At 42.5% G+C, this 13,907-nt stretch overlaps 1 protein-coding gene across 1 annotated transcript; it reads right to left on the bottom strand.

The window, feature by feature from the left end:
• Positions 1–401: 401 nt before the first annotated feature.
• actb2 (actin, beta 2) lies at positions 402–4,315 on the bottom strand. Its single transcript, XM_028041894.1, has 6 exons — positions 4,167–4,315; positions 2,688–2,817; positions 2,329–2,568; positions 1,539–1,977; positions 1,273–1,454; positions 402–1,183 (listed from the first exon to the last, which is right to left on the bottom strand). The coding sequence occupies exons 2-6, from the start codon at positions 2,808–2,810 to the stop codon at positions 1,040–1,042; spliced, it is 1,128 nt and encodes a 375-aa protein (XP_027897695.1). The 5' UTR covers positions 2,811–2,817; positions 4,167–4,315; the 3' UTR covers positions 402–1,039.
• Positions 4,316–13,907: the final 9,592 nt, after the last annotated feature.

Below are 13,907 nucleotides of genomic sequence, written 5' to 3'. Positions count from 1 at the left end.
AAACATGCCCATTTCAGCTAGGTTGGGAGGATTTGTAGCAGAGGTATAAAGTGATGAAACTGGGATTGATCACAGGTTTAGACAAGAATTTAGTGCATGTATTGATTGCTTGGTTAAAGTTTTATTTTTTTAATAGTCAGATTTAATGACCAAATTGGTAAACCCTGAAAAATGGTTTACATTTCAGTAGGACCTCACTTTACAAGAGCCACTTGAGTTTAGTTTGAAAGTTTTTGTACAATGGAAATATTTTGCTACATTTCAGTTGCTTCACTAGGTATTTTTGCATAATAGTGCTGCTTTCTCATGGCAGATATGCTAGCAATTCAATTTGACCAACTTAAGACTAAAGTAAAAAGGTGAAGTCAGAACTACAGACCCAGAAGAAGACAGTCAAGACATTATGTTGGAACACATGTGCACTTTATTGGGATTGTTTAGTCAGTGTACAGGTTGGCCCCACCGGTCTGGTACCCCATATTACCGTCACTTTGAGACCCCTTACCCCACCACCCCAGAGATGAAACCTCCAATGGGGAAGAAGGTCACAATTGGGTTTTGCATAACAAAAAAAATTAAACAGGACCAAAATCATTTTAAGGCTGAAAAGTACAAAAACCCAGACATAAATTTACATACAAGCGATACTACCAACCATGTTTAAGTATGCGCCAACCACTGGGCAGCCTTCACAGAGGCAAATACGTGTCTGAACAATGCAGTTAACATTTGGAATCATGTGTCTGAACAACGCATTTAAACATTTGGAATGACAAAATGTACATTTTTTTTAAGCCCCCCAGAGACAACTGCAGAACCTTAGGGGTTTCCTTCAAACCTAGCCAAAAACCTAAACATTACCGTCTCCTTCATCGTTCCAGTTTTTTTTAAATCCTGAGTCAAGCGCCAAAAATAACTGAAGCCATGCCAATGAGTTGTCGTCTAGGCTCTGCGCCTGAGTGTGTATGAGAAATGTGGTTGTTCTGCACAGAGCTGAAGTTGTTGGGTGTTTGGGGAACGGGGAGGAGGAACAGTCTGTTTAGAAGCATTTGCGGTGGACGATGGAGGGGCCAGACTCATCGTACTCCTGCTTGCTGATCCACATCTGCTGGAAGGTGGACAGGGAGGCCAGGATGGAGCCTCCGATCCAGACAGAGTATTTACGCTCTGGTGGGGCGATGATCTGCAGGAACACAAGGTAGCAGGTATTAAGACACCATATTCCTACTGCATTGTGGCAGAAGACAGTCAGAACCTGTGAAACCAGCTCACCTTGATCTTCATGGTGGATGGGGCCAGAGCTGTGATCTCCTTCTGCATCCTGTCAGCGATGCCAGGGTACATGGTGGTACCTCCAGACAGCACGGTGTTTGCGTACAGGTCCTTACGGATGTCGACGTCGCACTTCATGATGCTGTTGTAGGTGGTCTCATGGATTCCGCAGGACTCCATACCTGTGAGCAGAGTTACCAGTTAGCAAGTGGTGCACAACACATTTGCTCTTCAATCAGAAGATGGTTTAAAGTTGGCAAACATACCGAGGAAGGAAGGCTGGAAGAGGGCCTCTGGGCAACGGAACCTCTCATTGCCGATGGTGATGACCTGTCCGTCAGGGAGCTCGTAGCTCTTCTCCAGGGATGAAGAGGAGGCAGCAGTACCCATCTCCTGCTCGAAGTCCAGGGCGACATAGCACAGCTTCTCCTTGATGTCACGCACGATTTCCCTCTCAGCTGTGGTGGTGAAGGAGTAGCCACGCTCTGTCAGGATCTTCATGAGGTAGTCTGTGAGGTCGCGGCCGGCCAAATCCAGACGCAAGATGGCATGGGGCAGGGCGTAGCCCTCATAGATGGGCACTGTGTGGGTCACACCATCACCGGAGTCCATGACGATACCAGTGGTACGACCAGAAGCGTACAGGGACAGCACGGCCTGGATGGCAACGTACATGGCGGGGGTATTGAAGGTCTCAAACATGATCTGCAAGGACAGAAAGAAACCCATTAGCACACTCACATGACCCCTCAGGACTTTGTGGCCACTGCATTCACTACATGCAATAGAGTGAGCTTCAGACTGAAGTTAGTAGAACAAGTGCAGAAACTACATTCCTTCACACTTGTGCATATCAGACTTAAAATACTGAGCCACCAGCTCTGCTAAATCTTAGTCACAAGTGCAAATAAAAGCACACAGGAGACCTGCTGATGACAGATCATCTTATAGTAGAGAGATCCTAGAGGAGGAGGAAGGAGGAAGTGAGAATGGAGAAGGAACCTGAAGAGGTATTGGGCAACTTTCAAGTTCAACTGAATGAAAGCAACTATGTACCTGGGTCATCTTCTCCCTGTTGGCTTTGGGGTTCAGAGGGGCCTCTGTGAGCAGGACGGGGTGCTCCTCAGGGGCAACTCTCAGCTCGTTGTAGAAGGTGTGATGCCAGATCTTCTCCATGTCATCCCAGTTGGTCACAATACCGTGCTCGATGGGGTACTTCAGGGTCAGGATACCTCTCTTGCTCTGGGCTTCATCACCTACATAGCTGTCCTTCTGGCCCATACCAACCATCACGCCCTGAAACACAGCAATTTTAAATTTAGATTAAATTGTATACTTTATAGGATACAATTTCTTAAACGCGATACCTTTAGTCATAACTGAAACTTTAATCTACTAAAGTGTTCATCACTAACCTGATGCCTTGGGCGACCAACGATGGATGGGAAGACAGCACGAGGGGCGTCGTCTCCGGCGAATCCGGCTTTGCACATACCGGATCCGTTGTCAACAACCAGTGCGGCGATTTCATCTTCCATGGCTGAACTGTAAAGGAGCAGCAAACAAACCCGTCAACTCAGTCACTGGGAACCAGCTGGTCTGCAGTCACAAGTCTCGCTTCCTGTTCCTGACTGCAGTGCGCCAAGGCGACCACTAGGTGGAGCTCCCAACCCACATTCCGACCAGTCAGACAAAAGGAAGTGCTGCTGCATTCTGTTGTTACCATATAAGGACATGGTTCGGTTTTGAGCCGCTTTGGCTACCGGCAGTGTGGCACGCGGCCAGAATACGACAAGAAAAAAAAAAAGTCGACATTAGGAGACCCGGCTCAGTGAGACCACTCCCTCCGGTTCATTAAAGTTACACTTCAATCCGCCCCCCTCTCTCCCTCCCATTGTGGCTCAATACCCCCCACCCCGGTCAGAAATATTTGCTTCAATATCACTGCGTCATAGTTCGGACCGACTATTCAGCCAGGCCGTCTGGCTCACCCATATAAAAGTTTAAATAAATAAAAATAAATAACGCAAGGGAATTTTATGATTACGACTGAAAAAAAAGAGAAAAAAAACTGTTGCATAATAAACTTCTGACTTCATTTGCCACAAGGGCACGGCTAACTCACCATTTCCTGAAAGCCACACCTTTACTAGCTCAGAGTGATTAGTCATTCGCCATTTCCTTCCCTTCATCTTTAACTGTCAAAGCAACAATTTTAACGGTTCAAGTCCATCGCTCAACTTGTGTCTTAAATTTGAATTTAAGCGGCGTTAACTTAAACTTTACTTCAGGAATTGACTGAAAGATGTAAAATCATTTTAAAATCGTCAAGTTATATTTAATGCGCCCAAGAAGCGGCCGTTAATGATTGAAGTCTGAAGGGCGTGTTAGCATGATGTGGCTAAGCTCTTATGCTAAAGTAGGTCACACCCCGCTAGATCGGGCGCACAAAGGGAGCAGCCCTGATCCAGACAAGCCCAGATCAGAAGTGTTAAACCACCACAGAAATACATTTTATGCTACCATTAACTACAGCTCATGTTAACCACTTACACAAAGCCCACCGCAAGTAGCAATACCATATCAGGAGTCATTATAAGCCGCAAGCCGGTAACAATTAAAGCATCCACGAAGCACTAATTTTCCACGTTTTCTAGCCATAAAAGCCTCCATATCCGAGGTTCAGCAACAAAGGCAGATAAAAGTGGTTTATATATTGCTAGTTGTACAATTGCAGACGGTTTTGAGAGACTAGACAAAGAACCTCGTGGTCAGTATCACATATTGCCGAAAAAAATTAAATCCCACCCAATTATACAAAATTATCCGCAATGTTTACATTTTAAAGCGTTCTAAAATTAGAATGATGTAAAATTCAATTTCTGTCGGCTTACCTTTGGGTGTGGGGGGGCTTTTCGCTTTAAGGGAACCGGTTTCAGGCAAATGATATCCCGCACGAGCTGCGTGTGTGACGGCGCCGAGAGTGAATCCGTTAGCTGTGGGCGCTCTGTATTTATACCACGCCAGCTGTCCGGCTCTAGCCATAAAAGGTAAACTTTCGGAATGGCGCTCCTGATTGGTCGAGCGTCATGCATTGAGGCACGTCGCGTGCGCGCTTTTGCCCGTGCGCGGAGGGCTGTGCTCGCGATGTGAGACGAGAGGGAGGCGATAGTAGCAAAGGATTGGAGAAAATAAAAGGGAAGGGATTGCTGTGGTGAGGCCTAGAAGGTCTAATCCCGTGTTGTAATGTTCTATACACATTTATATGCATGTGTAGAGCTAGATATAAGTCAAATAAATGATTCACGCACCTGTTCTTAGCAATTAGACAAGTATTTCAGTGACAATTAATGGAGCAAAGCATGAAAGGGCTCCTCCCCGTAAAGGCAGCAAAGGCCTAAGACTTGCATCTGAAACCATGTCTCACTCCCATTTCCCTTCAAGTAATAAATTCACTTTATTTAATAATCTCATATATAACTTTAACTGGATTTGATGCTGACGCTACTGTTTAATTTATGTGCTCTGTGGATCCCAAACCATACAATATTAGGTCAAACGCACAGGTCACACTGCAGACGCAGGGGTAAGATGGACTGAGTGGGGAATGACCACTCTGTCTTTTTTGACACCCTTTAAATTTGTGAATCAATCATTTCTAGAGTGGATTGACCTTAAGGATCCCTTTGCTGTGCCACCGCCCTTTCAGTGACTGGAATGCAATAAATTGATGAAGGCGTGCCATCAAAGAAGGGAGAAACAGTTTCAGTGCACTTGTAATAAATGTATCTCTAACGTGTATCAACTTGTTCACTGGCATGTAGGAGAGAGCACAGCTCATCAATGCTGACAAGTTTTAGTTTCATTATTTAGAACTTTTGTATTTTTCGTGACGTGAACGTTTGAATCGCATATTGTTTGACGATCTTCAAACCTTTAAACAAAACAGTGTGTCAAATGACCAAATGGCCATTTAAAGCACACTGAGACATGTAGCAGCTCCTCTTCCTCCTGCACCACTTCCCCTTCCTCTTTTCGTTGTAATAATCACTCTTGCTCTTTGGCTCTGAGCTTCTCTTCCTGGATCTCATTCATACAGTTTAGTTTACTTTAAATGGACATCAACTTTTATCCTCTCATTTCCACACTGTGTTAGCTCTGTGTGACACAAAAACTGATAACTTTCCTCCAGAACTGCACGCTAGATCACCGTCAATCATCACTTTTACAACTTAAAAGGTGTTTTCAGACGATTTATTATGCTCGTGCTCGTCAAAAGAGCATTTATACTTAAATGCTCTTTTGACATAACAAAACAGTTATGTTGCGTTAGCGTTTGGACTCAGGAGGTTTTTCCTTCAGGAAAACGATGACTGTTTTGGCGATCAAAGGTCTGCAGGTCCCACTTACTGATTTACAGGGCTGTGGTAATGCTGTGCTTCTGTGATGGGGAGGAGGCAGAATAGGTGGGTCCCATTTACAAGGTGAACAGATTGGAGAATAAAGCTGAGAGCAGCGCCTGTCCTCGCTGATGCTACAGTCACACAAACTGGGACGGGCTGGGAAATATTTCTGCCTCCGTATTTTCACACGTGTATACGTCCGCATGTCTGAACGTATGGACGAGTCATCCGGTCATTTAAAACCATGCCGTGACAAAGCCCATTCATGCAGATGCAGAGTTAGTTTCTGTCATCAGAAATCTTAGGTAGGCAGGGCTTTAAGGTGTGTTTACGTGTGGACTGATTTATGGTTGTAAGTGTGAGGTCTCTGGTTAAGTACTGTGTTGTCAACACTCTTCACTGGGAATCTGCGCTTGCCAAGTGCTTGGAATACTGTCCTGGAAAGACACCCGCTCATGTATCACAACAGTGTATGTGTAGGGGTGTGTGTGTGTGTGTTTGTGCTTACACCCTGGCTGCCAGCTAAATGCAGACTTGCTGAACCCGGACCTCACTGCCAAGGTTCTTTCTGCATCTAAAATAAGCTTTTATAAAATCAGCTTGATGAGGAGCTTCACATATGGCCAGAGTAACTTAAAACAAATTTGTTTTAAATTTGTTTTTTGCAGAATTTCTAAAATGTTTTATTTATTTATTTATTTATTGATTTATTTATTTCACTTCTCCACAGCATGATGCTGCACCATGTGTAACGGTAAAGATGTTTTCAACTGAAAACACTTGAAATAAATTAACTTTTTACCTGTGCAGCATAATCTCATATTTAAAAAATGTGGGAAAATCAAACCTTTCTGTTCCAGGAGGTTTATTGCCTGAGTTTTTCAGTGAAATAAAAATTATTTTTCCTCAAACCAATGCACTTTTCAATGTAACTTGATTTTTGTGAAAGTGATCATTGTGGCAGTACTTCCTTTTTCTGTGATATCAATACGACTTCTATAATCTGACACTTTGCTTGCCTCTCTCCAAACAAAGAGAACATACCATTTGAACACAGGGCTGATGTGTTGGATTTTCATAAGTTAAAAACAAAGCTACAGAAAACTTCCCTCAAACCCGCTCATATCTCCTGTCAGGGGAATGATTCTGATGTTTACAACCACCAGATCAGTGACAAACAAGGCTGAATGTAGTATATTTATGAGGTTAATACGTATTTAAGGTGTTTTACGCATGTCTAACACGGAGGTTGTTTGAGCTTGTGTCGTTTCTGCGCAGTAAATTCTATGATGAGACCTTAAAGCGTCACGTTCTTGTTTGTGGGGCCTTCGCATGTCAAGGCAACGCTGCAAAACCAACCAATGTTGGTAAAACATTCGTTGCAGTTCACATGGCCCTAATATATCAAGTTTTTACTTCATGCAAAACTCTGGGGCTAATTGCTGGCATTTTCTTTTATTGCTTGCTTTTGAACTTTATTTTTGGCCGCGCGTTTCATACTTGGAGGCAAACGTGGTCTTCATTACAGCTTCAGCGTTCAGGATTTATTCAGACATTTAATCATTTTTTTATTCAAAGCTAGTCCAAGATATTCCTGGTGAGAAGCGTACAAGCTAGCTGCTACCAGCTTCCTAATAGATAAAAGCTTTTTAATCATCTTTTCATCTCAGCTTATTATTTATTAAAAAGTTCAAATTAAACCATATTAGAACCATAATTCACACCGGAGTTCAAATTAATAATGTTTATTGAAAAACTTAAAGGTTCTCTACTGACTAGGCTAGCTTACCGGGCTAGCTAATGTGAACAACATCTTTTATTTGGAAGAACTCACAGTTCTTCCACACATGTTGGGAGTGCTTTGTGTCAGATCACGATAATGAGGCACAAACTTGGAGAAGTGCCAGTGGAGTATACTAATAGGGCAGCTAATTCTGCTTTTAAAAGGATGTCAGTGATTTCAGCAGTTTGTCACCTCATAACCTAAAGCTTTGTGGTTGTGTTTTGTACCGAGTTATTTAAGTATTAAAAAGAACTGTTATAGAATATTTTGTGCCCACCATGCCTCCGTTTGCATCTGCTTTTAGGTTCATTTGTACCTGCTTTGACAGAGTTAAAGCATTGTTTTATCAGGTTCTCTTACTCTACTGTAAGGAAATGCAGTTACATGACTCTAGTAGATAATATCTACCGTGAAGAGGTCAATTTTTGGTCAGAATCTCTCGTAAGCTGCTCCATCAGTAGATCAGTACCACAATCAGTGAAAACTCATTGTGATTCAAAGTCTTCAGAAAATGATTAAATTAAACAACATATAAGATTTGAGCTTGTTCAAGATGATGTACTGCCATTGCATTAAAATGCAAGGATATAAAATATAAGTATGTAAAGGAAGAAGGACAGAGTGAAGCATCAAATTCAAACGTGGATCTGAAAAGGCAAAAGAGCAAATTCACCCAGAGCCCTTTGAAAACACGGGGCGTCCATGATTGTTTTCTTTTTGGGAAAAAAAATAAGGTGGGGAAGTTTTCCCAAATTGAAAATCTGACTTCCAGCGAATTTATTTTTGAGTTCACCTCTTGAAAACTTTGAACCATCAACTCTTCAAGTCAAAGGGGCCGCAACAAGAAGCTCGTTATATTTGTCATGTGGTCAAGTTGGTAGCGCCAGCCAACTTTATTTACGTTATTGAAATAAAACAGCATGCGATCTCTGTTTTACTCTAGCCGACTGAAGTTGCCCAAAGCGATTAGACTGGGTGATCTCATGCTTTAAGAGTTGTGGCAAGTGGGTTTTAAAACTTTTTTTTTTGGTGCAGACAGCAGCCCAGATCAATGGTAACAATGAAAGAGCATTGCAGTGGTTTACACACACTCTTACAAACTGATCCCCTACAAGTTCATGACTGTGATTTTACCAGAGGCCTAAAGCTGCTGTGACAGGCACGTGTGACGTCAACCACTTAGGTTTTTTGTTCTTTCACTCATTATTAGTAAACCAACCAGTGGGCTGATGGTTATATAGTTCAGAAGAAACTGCCTGCTCCACAGACTTGCCGCTCCCTGTGATAATACAAACGCCATCCCACCACGGCCTCCTGCTCCTCAAACAGGCAAAGATGGCGCAAATGTTCTTTATTTTATTTCTAGTCTAATGAGGTCGTCCTCCAACAAATGACTCAAACTAGCCTGATTTCCGCCACGTTTGTTTGTAGCGTTTGCATCTTCTTTTCTCTCACGTGTAACCTGGCAAATTCATTCACGGCACTTAAACGTTCTTTTTTTTTTCTATTCAAATGTTAAAGTATTTCATGTGACAAACCAACACAAAGTAGTTTTATTCATTTATAAGAATAGCATCCATATGCCAAGAATAGCATATGGATGTCATTCTTAGCATATGGATGCAAAGAATAGCATCCATATGCTAAATATATACATACATATATATATATATATATACATCTAGCAGCCATATTTGCCATATTTGAACATCTAGCAGCCATATTTGCAGTAACATGGGGTTCTGAAGTGTTCTGAACCAAAGAGGCTCAGATACATGCCGCACTTTTCAGGATTTAATTTGCAATAGAGCAAATAAACAAAACACCAAAAACAAACAACAGTATTTGTTGAGTTCCTTTACACAGTCCCAATAAACACACAATATTAAATTGAAGGAGCATGAATGCGTTGGTAAGGGACAGCATCATCTGGCTGACTGGTTGCTATTTTTCAAGGAGGGGACATTGAGTTTTATGGGGGATGGTCCGGGGGAAACTCTGAAAAAGAGACCTGCTGTAGATGAAATTGGGGGTGGGGAACGTGGACTTGACTGGGCTACTATTTCTTTTGCACACACGCAGACACACTCTTTGCTACCACTTCCAGTCTTCCTGGTAGTGGAGCGCAGCTTAATGCAGAACGCATTAGCAGCAATTAGCCCTGAGAGAGGGTGATGGCTGATGCCCGGAGACGGCTGGGAAGCAGAGTAAGACGGAGAGACGAGAGCTAAAATCCATAAAGTAGGATCTGGGTGGTGTGTTGTGGAAGTAAAATAGAAGAAAAGAGGCAGATAACAAGAAATGTTTAATGCCCTCGTGTTTTGTTACCCACTGCGTAGCCGAACATGGGGCGTGTGCGCTCTGCATGAAACGTCTGGACACAGCTGCATTATGATGCATGCCAGATGCTCAATTAGATCAGCTGTATCAGTAAAAGAGGTTAGAGGAACTCTTTATTTTGGAACAGTTTTGCCTTTAATGAGAGCCAGTGGGGTTGACCAGCATGTTAGAACAGTCTCTTTTCTTTCTCATCGTGGCTGCCAGGCTTTTCTTTCCCCGTCCTTCTCCTCTCCCTGTGCCTCCTGATGAAAAGTGACCAGCCGAGCGGTTGTTTGCCATCTGTGACCGCTCATAGTTTCAGAGGGGGGAAGCCCTTTTCCGCGTTCACCCCCTCCTCCCCTGCGACACTGCCAATGGATTGTCCGTCTGCTGCGTCATTGATCCGCAGGTCACCGTGGTGACGGCCTGACTCCAAGGAACGGGCTAGTTACCAGCTGTGTTTTAATATATACGTGTGGGTGTGTGTGTGTGTGTGTTGTGCCTGCCAGCTGGCCAGTTTGTTTGCCTGGACTGGATTAGCTTCCCATTTACAGCCCAAATTAATTCCCAGCACCCCTCACCCACCTCTCTCTTTCTCTCTCTCTCTGCAAATAGACAGATTCACCCAAACAAACTGTTTTCTGACCACACCCTAATCTATAAAAGTACTTTATTAAAACCTTAAAGACATGGATTTGGTTATTAGTGATGGAGTATATGAAGGTTAAAAAAAGTCATAGTTTCAAAACCATGAAACTATTCCCTCATATTGCATTGTAATTCCCTCAAATGTCGTTCGTCTCTTTGGAGCAACAAAAAACAAGAGGTGGAGATCGAAGGAGATTTCCCTGCTAAAGTTTATTGAAGAAGCTTTTTTTTTTTTTACTCTCACACATAAAGGTTAAGTTTTGAAAACCACAAGGATTTTTCATTACTCCAGGTCTGTGTTGTAAAGGCCTTTTGACTGGATTCTGTAAGCATAAAGTAACCAAAGCTGTCCATTCTACATTTGTCGCTGTGCACTGCCAATCAGCTGGCTGTAAAAGGTTTGTTGACATTGTGTGAAAACTATAGGAGCTAAGCCCATTGCTCTCTTTTGGAAAGTCAGGTTTACACTGTTTAGCTGTTGGTCGTCCATCATGAGGATCGTGAGAGGTGAACCAGTCACTGATTTAGCATTCTCACAACAACAAATTTCCACAAATGTCAGCCAGTATCAGGTCTTTCCTGGTAAAACTGTGATTTCCAATATAGATTTCACAAAACTGAAGTGACTGGAGGGCTGGTTAGGACTCTCTGGTGCAGTACTTGACTAGTTTAAAGGCTTAAAGAACAGAGACTTTTTTTTGTGTCAATCTGAGCTGACAAAAATCACATACGGAATACCTCAGGGTTCCATTTTGGGGCCTCTCTTATTTAATATACACAAGAGGTTGTAAAAGGTACCATAGCTACGCAGATAATACACAGCTCTATGCCGCAATGTCACCAGACGACTGTGAGCGCATTCGAGAGTTAAGCTGCATAGAATGAATCAGCGCATGGATTTGTCATCGCTTACTTCACCTGAATAGAAACAAAATTGCAAAAGCGCTGAAACTCCAACTTCCTATGAATCAAAGCTAAACCCATTTGTTTAGCATTGCCTTTGATTAATGATAACTGGAGCATCATTAATTATAGTCTGATATTTTGATTATTTTTCCTTTATCATACCACTCCAATGTGTGGTATGATACATTGTCTCTTGTTTGTTGTTTTAGGTTTTTTCATCTAAGGCACCTTGAATCGCCTTGTGGCTGAAACGTGCTAAACATAAAGACTTGCCTTGCCTAATGCCAAGCTGCTGTAGTGTAGCATGTTTAAGTCCCAGGCTTTAGACATTGCTATTTTAAAAAGTGCAGCACGCATCTTTAAGCCAGTCGGCTGCAGAATGCCTACCTGAGGAGGTAGTGAAACTAAACTAGCTAATCTTCTTACAGAGTCCAGTGTGACTCTGTAACAAAAAATGACAAAAATGCATAACATCATGTGGAAAAAAAACATGTCTACTTGAACACTACTTTTGCATTTATTGGGTGTTTATTCTATATTCTGCTTAGTCCATGAATGAAGCTGGTAGCTGCTTCTTCTGATATGCTAGGCTAACTATGATTAGCAAAACAAGCTAGCAGCAATATTCTTTCGCATTTTTATTACTTGTTGTAACAAGAAAAATGAACTGAAACAGGTATTGAGTGTGTAAACGATGAATGTGTTTTTGTTTTTTTCCTTTACTCCAGGTCAAATATAACATGTATCGCTCAAGGCAGCCATGTTTGATTATGAAATCAGGGTTGGTTGGAAACGTCCAACTCTCCACTTGGATTTCTGGCTTCCACGAACCGTTCCGTGAATTCTCTCAAATTCCATCTAGGAAATTTCAACTTTTGAGCAGAGACGAAAGGCACAAGTAAACTACATCGCTAAACCAATCACGCAGTGCTAATTGATAGCATTTGCTATTCTTGTTCTTTTGTTTTTACGACATGTAAAAATCCAAGACCTGTTTAGATAATGTTTTAGGATGTTTGTAAAAACGGTGCTGATCGGAAAGCTTAGTGCTTGTAGAGCTGCTACTAAACATGTGTTAGATTTATATTTACTGACACACAGTGACGTGCGGTGAGGTTCATAGCTGGTGAGGCACTGACGTCATCAGAATCAGATTTGCAAATAGATGCATAGATTGACAGCAGTTTACAGGTTATGTTTCACTTCTGCATCCTTACACATACAAACCTTTCAGCTCCGGCGTTGGTCTTCCTTTGGTTATTATCTCCTGCTTCGATTGAAAGTCCACTTGAGAAAACTTTTTTAGTGTTGTAATGTAGTCATCCATGTCGAAAGTCGGGATAAGCGAGAGGAAAAAAATCACTATCTCTATTATAATCTATCGCTGCACTTGACTTGCTTCCCGAATCGTTTAGCCTAGCTCGCTGTCACTTACTCGGCAGTTGAGGAGTGAACAAGACGAACGTCTGGGATCTTGAGCGCCCCCTGCCATGAGGCAAGAGAACTGCCTGCCTCACCACGAACCTGTTCTCTGCCGTTTATAATCGCTCATTACACGAAACACGTTACACAAACACAGTTGGTGACAAAAAGCACTGTACATTATATACATAAGCTAAATTATTGGAAATAAGTTCACATATTAAATTTGTTTAAACCATTTTATTGACGCCGTACAGCAACATGCTCTCTCCGCTTAGCAGCCAGCGCAGAGCCAGGGGTTGCGCAATCCAAGGTGAGGCAGAGCTCGCTGCTGCCTCACCGGCATCGCTTCCAAGCATTTGAATGGGAAAATAAGAAAATTCAGCGATTTTGAACAAATAAAAATCGAAATTGGTGAAGCTACATGAAAAATAAATATTTTTTAGTACAAACCACCGGATGAATATAACAATTTAAATTACTTTATGATTATATATTTTCTTTCTTTCCATGATGGCTGGTGAGGCACTGCCTCACCTGCCTCCCCTGACCGCACGTCACTGCTGACACAATCGCAGTGTGACTAATAAAGCCGGGCGGTGAGATTTGGATCATATGAAATATTTGTGAGGTTAATTATCTTCTGTTTCCCTGTGCTTAGTCCACATAAAAGTTCATCTCCAGCAGGGTAGTTCAGACCACAACAAGCGTTTTATTGTGAGGAACTGGGCCCATTTTAGTTGGCTCACTGGTTTCCTGCTTCCTTTTTTGACATTTTTGTCACTGCTTTGTTTTCTTTAGATGGAAGTGCAAAAGAAGGTTTTTTTTGTGCTCTCCATTGCAAGGCCGTCTTAGACCCCCTGCCCTTTCAAAAATCATATGATCATCAGGGTTAAATCTGATTAAAAGCTTGAAGTGTGCAGCCCAATTCAGTCATTCGATCAGCCACATGCAGCAATGCCTGAGGCTGGAAAGCCTGTCATAAAATGTTGCGTTTTTTCCCCCCTCCAACCCTATTGCTCTCTAACACACAAAGGCATTGGCCCTCTGTCTCCTTTGCTGCTTCTCTTCCTCTTCTGGTGCACCCACCTCACTTCCTCACGCTGTCCCTGCCTGCCATTGGCCCACAGCCGAGGCTGAGGTGCCTTTTAAGG

The sequence above is a fragment of the Xiphophorus couchianus genome, chromosome 16 (assembly GCF_001444195.1).
Source record: "Xiphophorus couchianus chromosome 16, X_couchianus-1.0, whole genome shotgun sequence".
NCBI lineage: Eukaryota > Metazoa > Chordata > Actinopteri > Cyprinodontiformes > Poeciliidae > Xiphophorus > Xiphophorus couchianus.
This window is presented reverse-complemented; position numbering and strand designations above follow the sequence as displayed.